The 16,569-nt window shown below is 42.4% G+C and overlaps 1 protein-coding gene across 3 annotated transcripts in view; it reads right to left on the reverse strand.

Moving 5' to 3' along the window:
* Positions 1–16,569, reverse strand: part of LOC143033286 (ATP synthase subunit C lysine N-methyltransferase) — an 84,387-nt gene that overhangs the window by 12,492 nt on the left and 55,326 nt on the right. For 2 of the 3 annotated variants that reach the window (XM_076198549.1, XM_076198550.1), the window contains exons 4-5: positions 13,948–14,139; positions 11,106–11,243 (exon numbers count right to left, since the gene is read on the reverse strand). In XM_076198549.1, coding sequence (XP_076054664.1) covers positions 11,106–11,243; positions 13,948–14,139 — 330 coding nt within the window. Of the gene's footprint in view, positions 1–9,449; positions 9,804–9,874; positions 11,244–13,947; positions 14,140–16,569 lie in introns of those variants that run through there. The other variant, XR_012967166.1, reaches the window with a different exon arrangement.

Genomic DNA, 16,569 nt, shown 5'->3' on the forward strand with positions numbered 1-16,569 from the left:
GGAACAAGAAGGACAGGAGGAAATAGAAGGAAGGGTAGTGAATGGTGGGATGAGGAAACAAAGAAGGTTGTATAAGAGAAGAAGCGAGCTTTCACAGATTGGTTACAAAATAGGACGAGGGAGTCATATGAGAGGTACAAAGAAAAGAAAAGAGAAGTAAAGCAAAAGGTAAAGGAGGCAAAGAGGAGAGCAGATGTGAAGTGGGGTAAGAGTATGACAGAAAATTTTGAAAGTAATAAAAAGATGTTTTGGAAAGAAATTAAGAGAGGAAGCGGAGGCAAATCAAGTAGAGAAGAAAAGGTAAAAGGTGCAGATGGAGAGATGATAATGGAAGAGAAGGCAGTAAGGGGAAGATGGGCAGAATATTTTAGGGAGTTGCTAAATGTGAAGGAGGATAGGGAGGGAAAGATAGTTGCAGTGGGAAATGCTAAGAAAATGAGAGTGATGAGTGAGGAAAATGGAGGAGAAATAAGGAAGGATAAAGTGAAGGCAGTTGTTAAGATGATGAAAGCAGTTAAGGCACCTGGTCTGGATGGATGCCATGCAGAATGTCTAAAAAAAAGGAGGTACAGTGATGGTGGACTGGCTGGTGAGGTTATTTAATGTTTGCTGGAGAGAGGGTAGAGTGGCAGAAGACTGGAGGAGTGCCTGTATAGTTCCACTTTACAAGAGAAAAGGGGACAAGTGTGATTGTAGTAGTTTCAGAGGGATTAGCTTGTTAAGTGTAGTTGGGAAGGCTTATGGGAGGATCTTGATTGAGAGGGTTAGGAGAGGAACAGAGGGAGTAATTGGTGAGGAACAGTGTGGATTTAGGACGGGTAGAGGTTGTGTAGATCAGATCTTTGTGGCAAGACAAATATGTGAGAAAGCTATAGGAAAGGGGAAGGATGTTTTTTGGGCTTATGGATATGGAAAAAGCTTACGATAGGGTAGACAGAAAGGCACTGTGGGAGGTTATGCAGATATATGGGATAGGAGGAGAGCTTCTAGGAGCTGTCAATTGTTTTTATGAGACTAGTAGAGCTTGTGTCAGGATTAGAAATGGAGAGAGTGAGTGGTAAAGGTGGGACCTCGTCAAGGATGCGTTATGTCGCCCTGGCTGTTCAACTTATACATGGATGGGGTAGTGCGAGAGGTAAATGCAAGGGTAGTGGGTCAGGGATTTGAGATGATTAAAGAAAATGGAGAAAAGTGGGAGGTGAGCCAGCTGTTGTTTGCTGACGACACTGCGCTTGTGGCAGAATCGGAGGAGGGATTGAGGAAGTTGGTGGCAGAGTTTGGGAGAGTATGTGATAGAAGAAAGCTAAAGATAAATGTGGGTAAAAGTAAGGTGATGAGATGTACAAGGGGTGAAAGTGGCAGTAGACTGGAAGTGAGCATTAAGGGAGAGCGACTTGAGTAAGTGGATAGTTTTAGATACTTGGGTGCAAATGTGGCAGGAAAAGGTGGAGTGAAGGTAGATTGTAGATTGAGAGAAACGAGTAAATGCCTTGGTGGATTGAAGAGTGTAATGAGGAATAGACATTTGGGAATGGATGCTAAGAGGAGACTGTATGAAGGAGTGATTGTGCCAACAGCACTGTATGGGGCAGAAACATGGAACATAAGAGAGGAAGAGAGAAGGAATTTGAATGTGTTTGAAATGAGGTGTCTGAGAAGTATGATGGGGGTTACTAGGCTAGATAGAGTGAGAAATGAGGAGGTGAGGAGAAGAACGGAGGTGGAAAGGGAGTTGGGAGATAGGGTTGATGAAAGAGTATTAGGATGGTTTGGACACATGGAAAGAATGAGGGAAGAAAGACTAGTAAAAGAGGTATGGAAGGCAGATGTGGAGGGAGTGAACATGAGGGGATGTCCTAGGATGAGGTGGATGGATGGGGTGAAGGGGGCTTTGGGGAAGAGGGGAATGTCTGTTGAGGAAGGACGGGAGAGGACGGAAGATGGGTGAATGGAGAATGGTTGTATATGGATGTTGTGATGCATGAGGTGGAATGGGCAGGGGGATGGTGGCTGAGGTAGTATGTGTGAGCAAAATTTGACGCAGCCTGAAGGGATTTCTCCCCGTCTTCTCCTTTTATGCATTGGGGGGACGGAGAGGGGGGGTCGCTGATTTAAGGAAGCGGCCTTGCTGTGGATGTGCTGTGTCTTGCGACACTGCTTCTGACCCAGGGCAGTGGACAAGATGCAGGGATGACCCGTCATCCAGGAGGTGCTAAGATAAGAGGGAGGGTGGAGTGGTGTGGAGTGTATTCAGGGATGGAATGATTTTGTGCCTTTTCCTTTTTGGCTACCTCCCTTGTAAGGGGGAAAAAGCCTTGGTACATGTATGTAAGAAATAGGGAAATCAATGAACTGTTAGATGAAATAATCAAACTCAAAAGTGAATGCAAAAGTATATATAAAGAAGTAGCCCTATTAAGAAAGGCCAATGAAGAAAACAGGGAAAGAGAGTTGAAAATGGAACTAAATAGGATAAGGGGAGAAAATAAAATATTGAAAAATGAAGATATGAATTGGAATTAGGCATTAAAGAGATGAGGATCAAATACAGAAAGTGACCAAGAAAGTGGAAGAAAAGATAAAAGAAAATAACTTCCAAGAAATAAAGAAGTGGAAAGTAGAACAGGAAAGTCAAAAATTATCTTTTGAAGAAATAGTGGAGCAGCAGGTCAAGGAGAATGCTAAAGAAATGGTAATCCAAGTGATTAGAAAGGTAATTTGGTTAGGGATACAGTGGACAAAAAAAGATGCATTGTAATCTATGGTATTAAAGGAAAGCACAATGTTTCTAGATATCAGGGAGAAAAAGAGGAGAGATCGCTGAAGAAATTCTGAAAGAAATTCAAGAGGAGGGTCAAACTTTAGATAAAGAAGTCGAAACTTATAGAATAGGTACTCAAAAGAAAAATCATATAGGTCACTAAAAGTAAAACTTAGCTCACAAATGATTGCAGAGGAAGTACTATCTAGAACAGCAAAATTAGCAAGCAGTGAACAACAAAAATGTAAGGATAAAAAAAGAAATGAGCGATGAAGAAAAGGGAAAAGAAAGGTAACTTAGAAATGAAGCAAATGAAAAAAGAGCTGAGACTTTTTTTTTTTTTGTACATTAGGAAAAAGTTAACAAAACAGAGAAAAAGACGAGAAAAAAAAAAAAAAAAAAAAAGCCTATAACATCATAGAATGATTTCAGGACTGAATGAACTAAATGACTACCTGGCATTAGAAAAACCAGACATAATGGGAATAGTAGAAACTAAATTAAAAAGTAATCTACCACCAAATACTGTGGGACAAGGTCTATACAACTGTTGGATGAAGAATAGAAAGGAAAAACAGGGAGGGGGAGTATTATTTTTGACTAGGAAAGACTTAAATGTGACAAAGATAACAGAAGGAAAAAACAATGTAGAATCAATTATGATAAAAGTTGAAAGCAACCACATGAAAAGTAGAAAATTTGTAGTGTATGTACCCCCCCCCCTCCCCCAAACACAGTCCTGGACAGAAAATGATCATTCCAAACTGTTGGAAGATACTAAGTATGAACGGACTAATATACTGAAGGAAAGAGGAAATACAGTAATTATGGGTAATTTTAATTCAAAAGAAATATGTTGGGAAGAAATGACAGTAAAGGGTGGAGAAGACATATGGGGCAACATGCTGCTCTACATGACCATTGAATACACAATGACTCAATGGATAAAGGAAAATACTAGATACAGAAACAATGAGGAACCATCGAGACTGGATTTAATACTTACGTCAGAACCTGAAATTGTGGAGGACAGAATAGATTACAAAACATCAATAGAAGCGACCATGTACTAATAGGATTCAAACTAAAAGAACAAATAGACCTTAGAAGAAAGGAGAAACATAGAATAGGAAGACAAATGTACAACAAAACGAATTTTGAGAAACTTAGTAAGTTCTTTCGTATCGCAAACTGGGAACAATTCCTAAAGGAAGAAACAAGGATGGAAGAGAAATTGAATATACTAAAAAATTTATAATGAGGGAGTGAACAAATATGTACCACAACAAAAGCAAGAAAGAGTATACATAAAGAACTGGTACAACAAAATATGTAGTGAAGCTAAGGATCAGTCTGCTCAATGCTGAGGTTAGGAGGCCAATACAACATGCCAATAACAACTTATTCTTGCCTATAGTCTCTACCCAAATAGATTCTGTACAGTCCTCTTCCTTAATCGAATTGTTGATAATACAGTTTATTGTATTTTTAACGAAAACTGCTACATCTCCCTCACTCCTGCCAACCCTATCCTTTTGAAAAAACTTATATCCTTCTATTTCAATTTCCGGAAGGAAATGGTCATCAGCCATGTTGATCCTGGATTCAGTAATAGCTATAATATCGAAATTCTCTACGCATGCTTTACCTTGCAGCAAATAAATTCTGTTAATTATGTTTCTGCTATTTGTATAGTAAACATTAATTTATCTTCCCTCCACCTGCTTTGGTGATTCTTTTCATAGTCCCTCTCTAAGTTGTTTCTATTTCCTAAACCATATTCCGATACTTCCCCCCCCTACTCCCACGTAATCTACCCGAAAATAATAACACAAAAAGAAATAATGGAACATCTATCAAACCTTGATGTCAGGAAATTGCATGACCCAGATGGAATTGCAAATTGGATTCTAAAATAATGCAAAGAAGAACTAATGGACAAAATACATAAAATAAGCTGCTCACTTAAAGAAGGAAAAATACCAAAAGACTGGAAAAATGCTAACATTGTACCAATATATAAAGGAGGAAACAAGGAAGAACCAACTAACTATAGGCCAGTCTCGCTAACAAGCACTAAAGCCAAAATTTGAGGGAAAAAAAAAAGGGAACATAGGAGGGATACAAGGGAACCTACTAAAATGGATGGAGGACTTACTGATTGGTAGAAAGATGAGAGTAATACTCAGAAAAATATTCAGGTCGGAAGGAGGTGATCAGTGGAGTTCCGCAAGGATCTGTATTGGCTCCAATAAGGTTTGATATTTATGTGAATGACATGTGCAATGTTACACGAGCTTCTTTGCAGATGCTAAATTGTTAAGGAAAGTAAAAACTGAAACTGATTGCGAATCACTACAGGAAGACCTGAATAAGGTATGGAACTGGAGTCAGAAATGGGAAGTGGACTTCAATATTAAGAAGTGTAGCATTATGGAGTTTGGAAACAGTAAAAATAGAATATCAGGACAAAATAAAATTGGAACTAAGGAGGTAAAGAAAGTGGGATCTGAAAAAGATTTGGGAGTAATTATCTCAAACGACTTGTCCTATGATAAACAAAAACAAAATTGTTGGAGAATCCTATAACTTGCTAAGATCAATAAAAGTGGCATTTAAATATTTGGACAAAAATTATTGGAAAATATTAGTCACACTGATAAGGCCTAGACTAGAATATGCAGCAACATTGTGGTCACTCGGTACCAAAAAGAATATAAAGAAAATAGAAAGAATCCTGAGAGCAGCCAGAAAAATAGCTTCTGCACAAAGAATATAAAGAAAATAGAAAGAATCCAGAGAGCAGCCAGAAAAATAGCTTCTGCACAAACTTGTCATAGGAGGAGAGACTGGCTAAATTGGAGTTACCGACTCTGGAGCAAAGAAGAGAGGCGACCTACTGATCATCTATAGAATCATGAAGAGCACAGAAATACCAGATAGAGAGGACTTTTTAAACTGGGACAAGAGAAACACAAGAGGACATGGAAAGAAACTCGAAAAAGATAGTTATAGAGATCTGAGGAAGAACAGTTTTCCACATAGAGTGGTGGACACCTGGAACAAACTGGATGAAAAATAGCATGTGCAAAAACCATTCATGAATTTAAGAGCAAACTAGACACTGCAAGATACAAAGGTGGGACACCATGAGCGTAGCTCCCCTTCCCGTAAAATACAAGTAGGTAAATACATGGAAGAAATTGAAAGAAAACAGTGAGTGCTAAAACTATACATTATTTTAATAAAGAACTGGATGTGGAAAGATCCAACTGCGGGTCACTACGAGCATAGCTCTTCTCCTGCAAAATACAACCTCCTACTCTCTTATGTTCCATGTTTCTGCCCCATACATTGATTGATTTATGAAGTTTTTGGTTTGAAGGCCAAGTGCTGGAGCCAGTAGGCTATTCAGCACATCAATCATATACAAATAAAAAAACTCAAGTAAAATGGTAAAAACAATAAGCACCCCCAAAAACACACCAAAACAAGATACACATACAAGCAACCATATACACAATTTTAAATTTCATAAGATAAATTTCTGCCCCCATACAGTGCTGTCGGTACAATCACTCCTTCATACAATCTCTTAGCATTTATTCTCAAATGTCTATTTCTCATTACTTACTCTATCTCTGTTGGTTGTCAGGCTGGACAGCCCTTCACCACTTTCACTATGCCTCTCCAGATGGTTCTATCCTCTGACAATTCTTTCCAGTCCTCTCTTGATGCCACCCTCTCCACATCCTTTACTCCATCCATCCATGTGCCTGGGTCTCCCTACTGGTTGTCTACCCTCTACTCCTTTCATCACCTTCTTTGGTAGTCTGTCTTTCTCCATTAGTTCACAGTGTCCAGCCCACCTTGTTCTTCTTCCCCGTATTTCATCCCAAATGTACGGTTGCCGAGTCTGATCTCTAATTTCCCTGTTATGTCTTCGTCTCCATTTCCCTTCTTCATCATATACTGGGTGGAGGATTCTTCAAAGATATTGATATAAAAAATTTCCAGTCTCTTCTCCCTTTCTTTTGTCAGTGTCCATGTCTCACATTCATACAGGACTATGAGGCAGACTGTGAGAAATAGACTGTACAGGTCTATTTCTCATTACACTTTTTAATCCACCAAGGCATTTACTTGCTTCTCAGTCTACATTCTACCTCCACTCCTCCCTTTCCTGCCATTTACATCTAAGTATCTAAAACTATCCACTTCCTCCAGTCTCTCCCTTAATACTCACTTCCAGTCTGCTGCCACTTTCTCCCCTTATACACCTTATCACCATACTTTTACCCACATTTACCTTTAACTTCCTTCTTTCACACTTTCCCAAACTCTGTCACTAACTTCCTCAATCCCTCCTCTGATCCTGCTACAAGCAGTGTCGTCCGCAAACAAGAGCTGGTTTATCTCCCACTTTTCTTAATTTTCTTTAACCATCTCTAATCCCTGACCCACCACCCTTGCATTTACCTCTCGCACCATCCCATCCATGTATAAATTGAACAGCCAGGGTGACATAACACATCCCTGACAAAGTCCCACTTTTACCTCAAACCATTCACTCTCTCCATTTCTAATCCTGACACACACTACTACTATTCATAAAAACTCTCAACAGCTAAAAGCTTTCCTCCTATCCCATATATTTGCAATACTTCCCACAGTGCCTTCCTGTCTACCCTGTCATATGCCTTTTACAAATCTGTAAAATCCCAAAAAACATCCATACCCTTTCCTATAGCTTTCTCATGTATGTCTTGCCACAAAAATCTGATCGATGCAACCCCTACCTGTCCTAAATCCACACTGTTCCTCACCAATTACTCCCTCTGTTCCTCTCCTAATCCTCAATACAGACCCTCCCATAAGCCTTCCCAACTACACTTAACAGGCTAATCCCTCTGAAACTACTACATTCACACTCATCCCCTTTTCCCATACAATGTGGAACTATACATGCACTCCTCCAGTCCTCCGGCACTCTACCCTCTCGAACATTAAACAACCTTACCAGCCAGTGAACCATAACTGTACCTCCTTTTTTCAGACATTCTGCATGGCATCCATCCAGACCAGGTGCCTTAACTGCTTTCATCATCTTAACAACTGTCTTCACTTCATCCTTCGTTATATCTCCTCCATTTTCCTCATTCATTACAGTCTATTTCTTAGCACTTCCCACTGCAACCACCTTCCCCTTCCTATCCTCCTTCACATTTAGCAACTCCCTAAAATACTCTGCCCATCTTCCTCTTACTGCCTTCTCTTCCATTATCATCTCTCCATCTGCACCTTTTACCTTTTCTTCCCTACTTGATTTGCCTCCTCTTCCTCTTAATTTCTTTCCAAAACATCTTTTTATTATTTTAAATTTTTTGTCATATTCTTAGCCCATTTCACATCTGCTCTCCTCTTTGCCTCCTTTATTTTATGCTTTACTTTTCTTTGTACCTCTCATGTGATTCCCTCATCCTATTTTATAATCAATCTGTGAAAGCTTGCTTCTCTTCTACAACCTTCTTTGCTTCCTTATCCCGGCACTCACTACCCTTCCTTCTATTACCTCCCGTCCTCCTTGTTCCACATACCATCTTTGCATACCTTGTGACTCCCTTCTTGAACCATCCTCATTCCTCCTCCACTCCTAGTTCTACTCTATCCTTCACTCCCTCCCACTCCTCTCTCCGCTTCTTCTTGTACTCCTTTCCCTTCTCTTTTAACGAGTTCACTCTAAGCACCTCCCTACCTTTTGTCCTTTTCCTTTCTCCATCTGTCTTCCACTCTCAACTCACCTTTCACCAGAAAATGATCTGATATCTCCCCACTCTCTCCCCTTATAACATGTACCTCCTGAACTCTTCCTAGTATACTCCTATTTACCACTACATAGTCTATTAAAGCTCTATGTACCACTCTTCCATCCACCACCCTCTCCCATATGTACTTATGCTGGACTTTCTTCCAAAACACTGTATTTGCTATCATCAACTCTTTCGAGACATCTCCACCAACTCTCCACTACGATTCTTTCCTGGAACTCCACACTTCCCAACCACTCCATCTATTGGTTCATTTCCTACCCTAGCATTAAGGTCTCCCAATACTATATTGACGTTTCTCCCTAATCCCTCTATGCACTCATTTAAATCTATCCAAAAAGCCTCTTCTTTTACACTCTTCTCACTACCAGGCACATATGCACTTACAAAACCCACATCTCCTTTCCCAGTTTCACCTTCATCCACATTAACCTTGAAGAAACCTCCTTGCACTGCACTACACATTTACTTATCTCTTCACTTACTAGTATAGCCACCCCTTTTCTACCTCGTCCTCTCTTCACTCCTGAGAACCTTCCAACTACACTCCCCCCTCCTTCTCAATTATGTTTCACTCAACGCCAACACATCCATCTTTCTTCTCAAACATACTGCCTAATCTCTTCCCTTTTACTCTCATCTGTACTACATCCATGCACATTAAAAGACCCAAACCTTAGGGTACTGGTTGGAAAACTCCTAGACCTTCTTATGCCTTTACTTTTTTTTAGATATGTCCCCTGTGGGGCTACAGGGAGGATGCCTAGTCCTAATCCCTGTCCCATTTTTCTCGTCTCTTATGATTCAAGTGAGAATACTTGGTGGCAGTATTGTTTCCCCCCACCACAGGTGGAAAAAAAATATACACTTACCCTAAATCATCTGGCTCTGGTGCATTTGGATCATAACTGATCTGAAAAACGAGGTCAGAATGCCCGAGGAGGAAGCTGAAGTCTGGTTGCCTTCACTCCAAGGCCTCACATAATCACAGAGTCCATTGGCAGAAGAGGGTCAAAACTCGTTACTGGAGACTTGGAGAGGGATGGAGGAAGAGCAGCAGTAGCATCTTTCACCTCTGCCCGTAGATGGCAGTGTGTGTACCCTAGTAGCGAACTTTGTATTTCTCCTCTCCCACTTTTATGAGAGGATCTTCATTGTCACAGCATTCCAGCACAACATTCACATTTACTACTGGTAAGATGAAAAAGATCCAACTGAGAAAAAGTTGTACGAAATACGCATATTATGATCACCATATATATAAAAGAGCTATGGTGGAGCTTACCACTCGCATGGTCTATTGGGGTAATGGAGCAGCTTTTATCACCCTCAGCAGCATGCCAATGTGATGTTCCATTGTCTGGACCAGATAGTGGGTGAGTGATTGGCAGGCAAGGTGGCCACAATGGTTGCACTCTATGGTGGCAAAGTCCTCTTGTAGTTCCTCCCTGGAGATGATGCAGCGCAACTTCCTCCACTCTCGTTAGGTCTCTGGGACTGTTGCAGCTTTGGTAACCCGTGGTGCAGGCATACCACACAGCCTGGTACTTGGTGGCCTCTATCTCCCGCTGACACAGATACGCATGCCAGGCGGCAGTGTGGTTGATCTGTCCTCAGGAGACTGGGACCTGAAGGTTGACAACTTGGGAGTGCTGAGGCTGCTTGTGCCACTGCATCTATGATCCTCATTCCTTTGCATTCCTACATGGCTCAAAATCCAGTCGGGTCTCACCCATTTCCACGCGGATGCCTGGCTCTGAATGAGACTATATGGTTGTGATGAGGGCAGTGTCTTGGGTGGGTTGTGCATGCCAGAGTGCCTGCAGGGCAGCCCTGGTGTTGGTGTGAATGATCACAGTTTCCTCTTGGTGTCCATGTGTCTCAGTCAGTCATTCCATACATCAAAACATTACTGCTGAAAAGCTATTGAATTTTCTTTCACAGTTGAACTCTTTTGGGAAGACTATCAACTCCATGAGGGAGACAGACAGACAGCCTCCTTACATTTTACTATCCAATTACTACCGAAATGGGCAGTGGGCAGGAGACAGGGATGAGGAGCTACGATAAAAGGGAAACAAATGGGTAACAGATGGGAGTAGGATGGGTGGGGGGTTGGCTAGCTTCCTCCCCTTGTGGAGGGGAAGAAGGCTTTAGTAGATAGATAGATACATATATATATATACCAAAGGCTTTTCCCCCTTACAAGGGAGGTAGCCAAAAAAACAAAGGCATAAAATCCACTCCCACCCCACTCCCTCTTATCTTGGCTCCTCCTGGATGACGGGTCATCCTTGCATCTTGCCTACTGCCCTGGGTCAGAGGTACTGTTGCAAGATACAGGTTAGATGGATAGATACATTATTTTCAAAGGCATATGAAACATTTATTTCTCATAATAAATTCACAAAATGTAACAAAATACCCTTTCCCTTTTATAAAGGGGAAGGGGTCATATATACAATGATAAATACAAAATTTCAGTTCACATTCGGCTGAACATTCACTATCTATACCTTTCTGTATACCCACACTGAGTCAATCCCTTCACCTATTGTGGTCACTGGCTTCCAGGAGGGCAATGGAAATCTACAGGCAACAATGTGGCCACCTTCACTAAGTTCCTTGTCAAGTTTGGCTTCCAAGTCAACCATCTGCAACAAAAAGTTGGGTAAAAATTAATATAATACAAGTTTTTTGGCAGGGCTGGCAAAATCTGAAAGTCAATTGTGTACAATAGTTAGATAATGCCCTGTCCAAAATATATAAGTAATACTGGTGTACACACAGAAAGAAAGAAAGAAAGAAAGAAAGAGAGAGAGAGAGAGAGAGAGAGAGAGAGAGAGAGAGAGAGAGAGAGAGAGAGAGAGAGAGAGAGAGAGAGAGAGAGAGAAAGAGAGAGAGAGAGAGAGAAACAAGAAAACAACAGGAACAGAGGGGAAAAGAGAAAGGAAAAAAAGAAGAAAAAAGGGAAAATGAGAAAGAGGAAAGAAAAAACATAGATTGGAGGATTCCTAGTCCCCTTACCACTATCCCATTTAATTACCTTACATGACACATGAGAAAATGGCACAATAGCCCCCACCCCTGGCACTGGGGGATCATGAGGTAGGTTGTCAAGTGGTAAACAATAAGCTCCAGAGAACAGCAATAGTACAAAAGTAACGTCATTCCTTCACGAGTAGAGCGTTTAAACTAACAAAGATGAATGATGTGTGGCTATGGTCTGTACGGGCACCCCCAAAACAGTCCCCAAGGTACTGGCTGCACATTACAATGAAGTCAATACTCCAGTATCTGATATGATATGGTTTAAAGTCACAAACTCCTCCCATCAGAAGGGGAGGATGGTGTCCCTTACAGAGGACTTTGTAGCATGGAATTTAATGAATCATGCCCTTGGTTCAACGTCGCTGGTGGCAGGATTCGAACCGCCATCCCCTTGACCTTCTCCGCAAGTAATGATACCCTAACCCGCTCAGCCAACGAGCTTCCCACTCCAGTACCTATCTATCTAAATGCCAAGGGCCTCTTCCCCTAATATGGGAGGTAGCCATCCAAGGCATGCACGCACCCCCATTGTTTCCCTCTTATCTTAGCTCCTCATGGATGAAGGGTCATCCCTTTCTCCTGCCCACTGCCAAGGTCAGAAGCAATGCAGCAGGACACAGTGCATCCACAGCACCACTTAATTTACACAGTGACCCTTCCACCTTGTCCCCTCGTGTGGAAAATAGAGAGGGGAGAAATCCCTTCTGGCTGCATCAAAATATCATCCATACACAACTATTTTCCAATTGCACTATCCCCTGCCTTCTCCCTTCCCAGCTCAACAAACATTTCTCTCTTACTCAAAGCCCCTTTCACCCCATCCACCCATTCTTCACTCATTCTTTCCATGTGCCCAAACCATCCCAATAATGTTTCATCAACTCTATCTGCCAGCTCCCTTTCTAGCCCTGCTCTCCTCATTCCTCACTATCCAACCTTGCAAAACCCACCACATTTCTCAATGGTAGCAAATGTGGCTGCCACTATGGTAGTCAGTTTTTGTATCCCACCCAGGGCTGAAATCCAAGACCATGGTGAATTACATGTCAACTTCTATCTAACTCTCATAAATTCCAAGACCCCCATACAGTATTATATGCAGTCCCCCCTTCATATATTCTTTGAATCCATTCTCAGATGCCTATTTCTCATGACTCTTTTCAATCCTCTGAGACATTTACTTGCTTCTCGCACTCTACAGTTTACCTCCAACCAACTCCTCCATTTCCTGCCACATGCAACTCCAAATACTTAAAAATATCCACTTCTTCCAGCCCTCCAAGACTTGCTTTCAACTTGCTGTAACCCTCTTACCTTGTACATCTTATCACCTTACTTTTATCCATGTTTACTTGCAACTTTCTCCGATTGCATACCTTCCCAAACTCCGTCACTACCTGCCTTACGCACTCCTCTGATTCTTCCACAAGCAGTGTCATCCATAAATAACAACTGGCTCACCTTCCAATGCCCTCCACTATCTCTAACCATCTTCAATCCCCTACCCACCACCCTTGCATTAACCTCCTGTACCACCCCATCCATTTATACACTGACAGCCATGATGATGTGACACAGCCCTGAAGCAGCCTCACATTCACCTCGAATCACTCGCTCTCTCCATTCCCACTCCTAACACAACCCCTAATACTCTTGTAAAAACTTGACTGCCCATAACAGCTTTTCCCAAATACCATACATCTGCACTACCTTCCACAGTGCCTTCCTGTCTACCCTGTCATAAGCTTTCTCTAAATCCATAAAGGCTTAAAAAACTAATCTGATTCACAAAAACTTCATCCACACATCCTCTTTCCTAAATTCACACTGTTCACAAATTACTCCCTCTGTTCCTTTCCTAACCCTCTCAATTAAAACACTCCTATAGTATTTCCAGCTATGCTCAACAGATTGCTCTAAAAATACTACATACATGTTTGTCCCCTGTTCCTTTGTAAAGAGGAACTGTACAGGCACTCCTCCAGTCCTCTGGCACCCTTCCCTCCTTTGGACACCATTAAACCTCATTAGCCTGTACACTATAGCTGTACCTCCCTTTTCAGACACACTGCATGACACCCAGCCAGGTGGGTGCCACGCAGCTCTCATAATTTTCAAACCTGCTTGTACCTCATCTTTTTCTACATCTCTCATTTTCCTCTCCTATTACAGTCATTTTCTTAGGTCCTACTGCCACAATCAATACTTCCTTATCCAGTAGCTAGAGCAAAATCTATGAAATGGTTTATTATTATGCTCAAAGCTTTAGTAGTTTACAAATTCAGAATTCCAGAAATAACCCCTTACCATTTCTTCTACTCCAAAAATAACAACATTGTGATATTGTGCAAGATGGAGGGTCCAAAGATCCTTGGTAACGAAGCTTGTGCTGCTGCCCACACCTTCCCGCCATGCCTTCCACCGGGAGTACCAGACCAGCCAGGGGTTCAACTCCACGCCAACACTTCTGAACCTTCCTTCTTTTGCTGCTGCAATCACCTGAAGGGAAAATTTATTTATAAAATCATTAGCATTGGTTGTATATGAATGATATTGTGTTGCATGAGGTGGAATGGGTGGGGGGATAGGGGGTGAGGTAGTATGTGTGAGCAAAATTTGACGCAGCCTGAAGGGATTTCTCCCCGTCTTCTCCTTTAATGCATGGGGATGTGCTGTGCCTTGTGGTGCTGCCCGAGCCAGGGCAGTGGACAAGGTGCGGGGATGACCTGTCATCCAGGAGGTACTAAGATGGGAGGGAGGGTGGAGGGGAGAAGAGTGTATTTAGGGATGGAATGGGTGGGAATAATTTTATGCCTTTTTCTTTTTGGCTACCTCCCTTGTAAGGGGGACAAAGCCTTGGTATATGTATGTATTAGCATTGGGCCCTGCTGTCTCGCTGCACTGCCTGACACCTAAACAGTGAGGTGAGGCAGGAAGCACAAATAACTCAACATCCACTCAACATCCACAAAGTGCCAAGATGAAAAGAGAAAAGACCAATGAAGAAGTACAGGAGTCCCTCAAATAACGCGGATTCAAATAACACGGATTCAATCATACGCGGATTTTATTTCAAAACCATCTCAAATGTAGAGAGCCGTTTTAAAATTTGCGCCGAGTCGGGCACGCATACGCACACACGCGGCAACATCGCAAACATTTGTGGTGACTGCTTTCTATTTTACCATATACAGTCGATCCTCATATAATGCGGTCATTATGTACACTGGGAACTGCTCAAACAAGGGTGTGGGGCGAGGGGATAGCCGTGGGTGGCTGCCTGCGGTTACGTGTCAACTTCCGGGTACTGATGCAGGAGGGAGGGAGGGGAGGAGAGGGGGAGTAGGGGGTGGTAGGGGGGTAGCCAACAAGCTTTAGCTTGTCGCTTCCACCACATGCGCCGTGCTATCGTGAAATTTTACCGCCCTAACCTGTTGAAGTGTAATGTTTCTTTCGTTTGGAACACAACTAATAAGTCTGATAATGACTGCGCTTGTCGTGTCTTAATTTCTCTTATGAGGTTATTGTTGTTACTGGCGGTGGTGGTTTGAGAGATCAAAAACAGACATATACACGCTTACACACGTGTGGACACGCACACGTAGACACGTGTTAGACAACCAGTGTATGTTGTGAATGCACGTGCGTGTACACACAAATACGAACACAGACACACGTACGTACATGCTTACTTGTACATGTGAACACAGACACATACACACACGCAAGCACACACACACACACAAGCCACACACACACGCCATATACACACACATATACATACGCCACATACACACACACGTGTATACGCCACATACACACATGTACAGACGCTCCTCAACTTACGTTTTAGTTACGTTCCGAATGGCCAAACGTAAGTTGAAAATGAACGTAAGTTGTTACTGTACTATACATCCATAAATTCTATTACCATATCTTACAAAACACCCCTAAATTATTAATTATACACATACATACATACATATACCAAGGCTTCTTCCCCCTTACCAGGGAGGTAGCCAAAAAGGACAAGGCATAAAATCATTCCCACCCATTTCATCCCTAAATACACTCCACACCCCTCCCACCCTTCCTCTCATCTGAGCACCTCCTGGATGACGGGTCATCCCTGCACCCTGCCCACCGCCCTGGGTCAGAAGCAGTGTCGCAAGACACAGTACATCCACAGCAAGGCCGCTTCATTTAATCAGCGACCCCCCCTCTCCGTCCCCCTTTGCATATAAGGAGAGGACGGGGAGAAATCCCTTCGGGCTGCGTCAAAATTTACTCACACATACTACCCCACCCCCCACCCCCCCGCCTATTCCTCCTCATGTCGTCACAACATCATCCATATACAACCATTCTCCACTCACCTCTGTCTTCCGTCCTCTCCCTTCCTTCCTCAACAGACATTCCCCTCTTCCCCAAAGCCCCCTTCACCCCATCCATCCACCTCATCCTAGGACGACCCCTCATGTTCACTCCCTCCACATCTGCCTTCCATACCTCTTTTACTAGTCTTTCGTCACTCATTCTTTCCATGTGTCCAAACCATCCTAATATTCTTTCATCAACCCTCTCTCCCAAATCCTTTTTCACCCCTGTTCTCCTCCTCACCTCCTCATTTCTCACTCTATCTAGCCTAGCAACCCCCACCATACTTCTCAGACACCTCATCTCAAACACATTCAAACTCCTTCTCTCTTCTTTTATGTTCCACGTTTCTGCCCCATACAGTGCTGTTGGCACAATCACTCCTTCATACAGTCTCCTCTTCGCATCCATTCCCAAATGTCTATTTCTCATTACACTCTTTAAACCACCAAGGCATTTACTCGCTTCTCTCAATCTACATTCTACCTCCACCTTCACTCCACCTTTTCCTGCTACACTTGCACCCAAGTATCTAAAACTATCCACTTCCTC

This window comes from Oratosquilla oratoria, chromosome 15 (genome assembly GCF_046742065.1).
Source record: "Oratosquilla oratoria isolate Oo_2021 chromosome 15, ASM4674206v1, whole genome shotgun sequence".
In the NCBI taxonomy this organism is placed as follows: Eukaryota; Metazoa; Arthropoda; class Malacostraca; order Stomatopoda; family Squillidae; genus Oratosquilla; species Oratosquilla oratoria.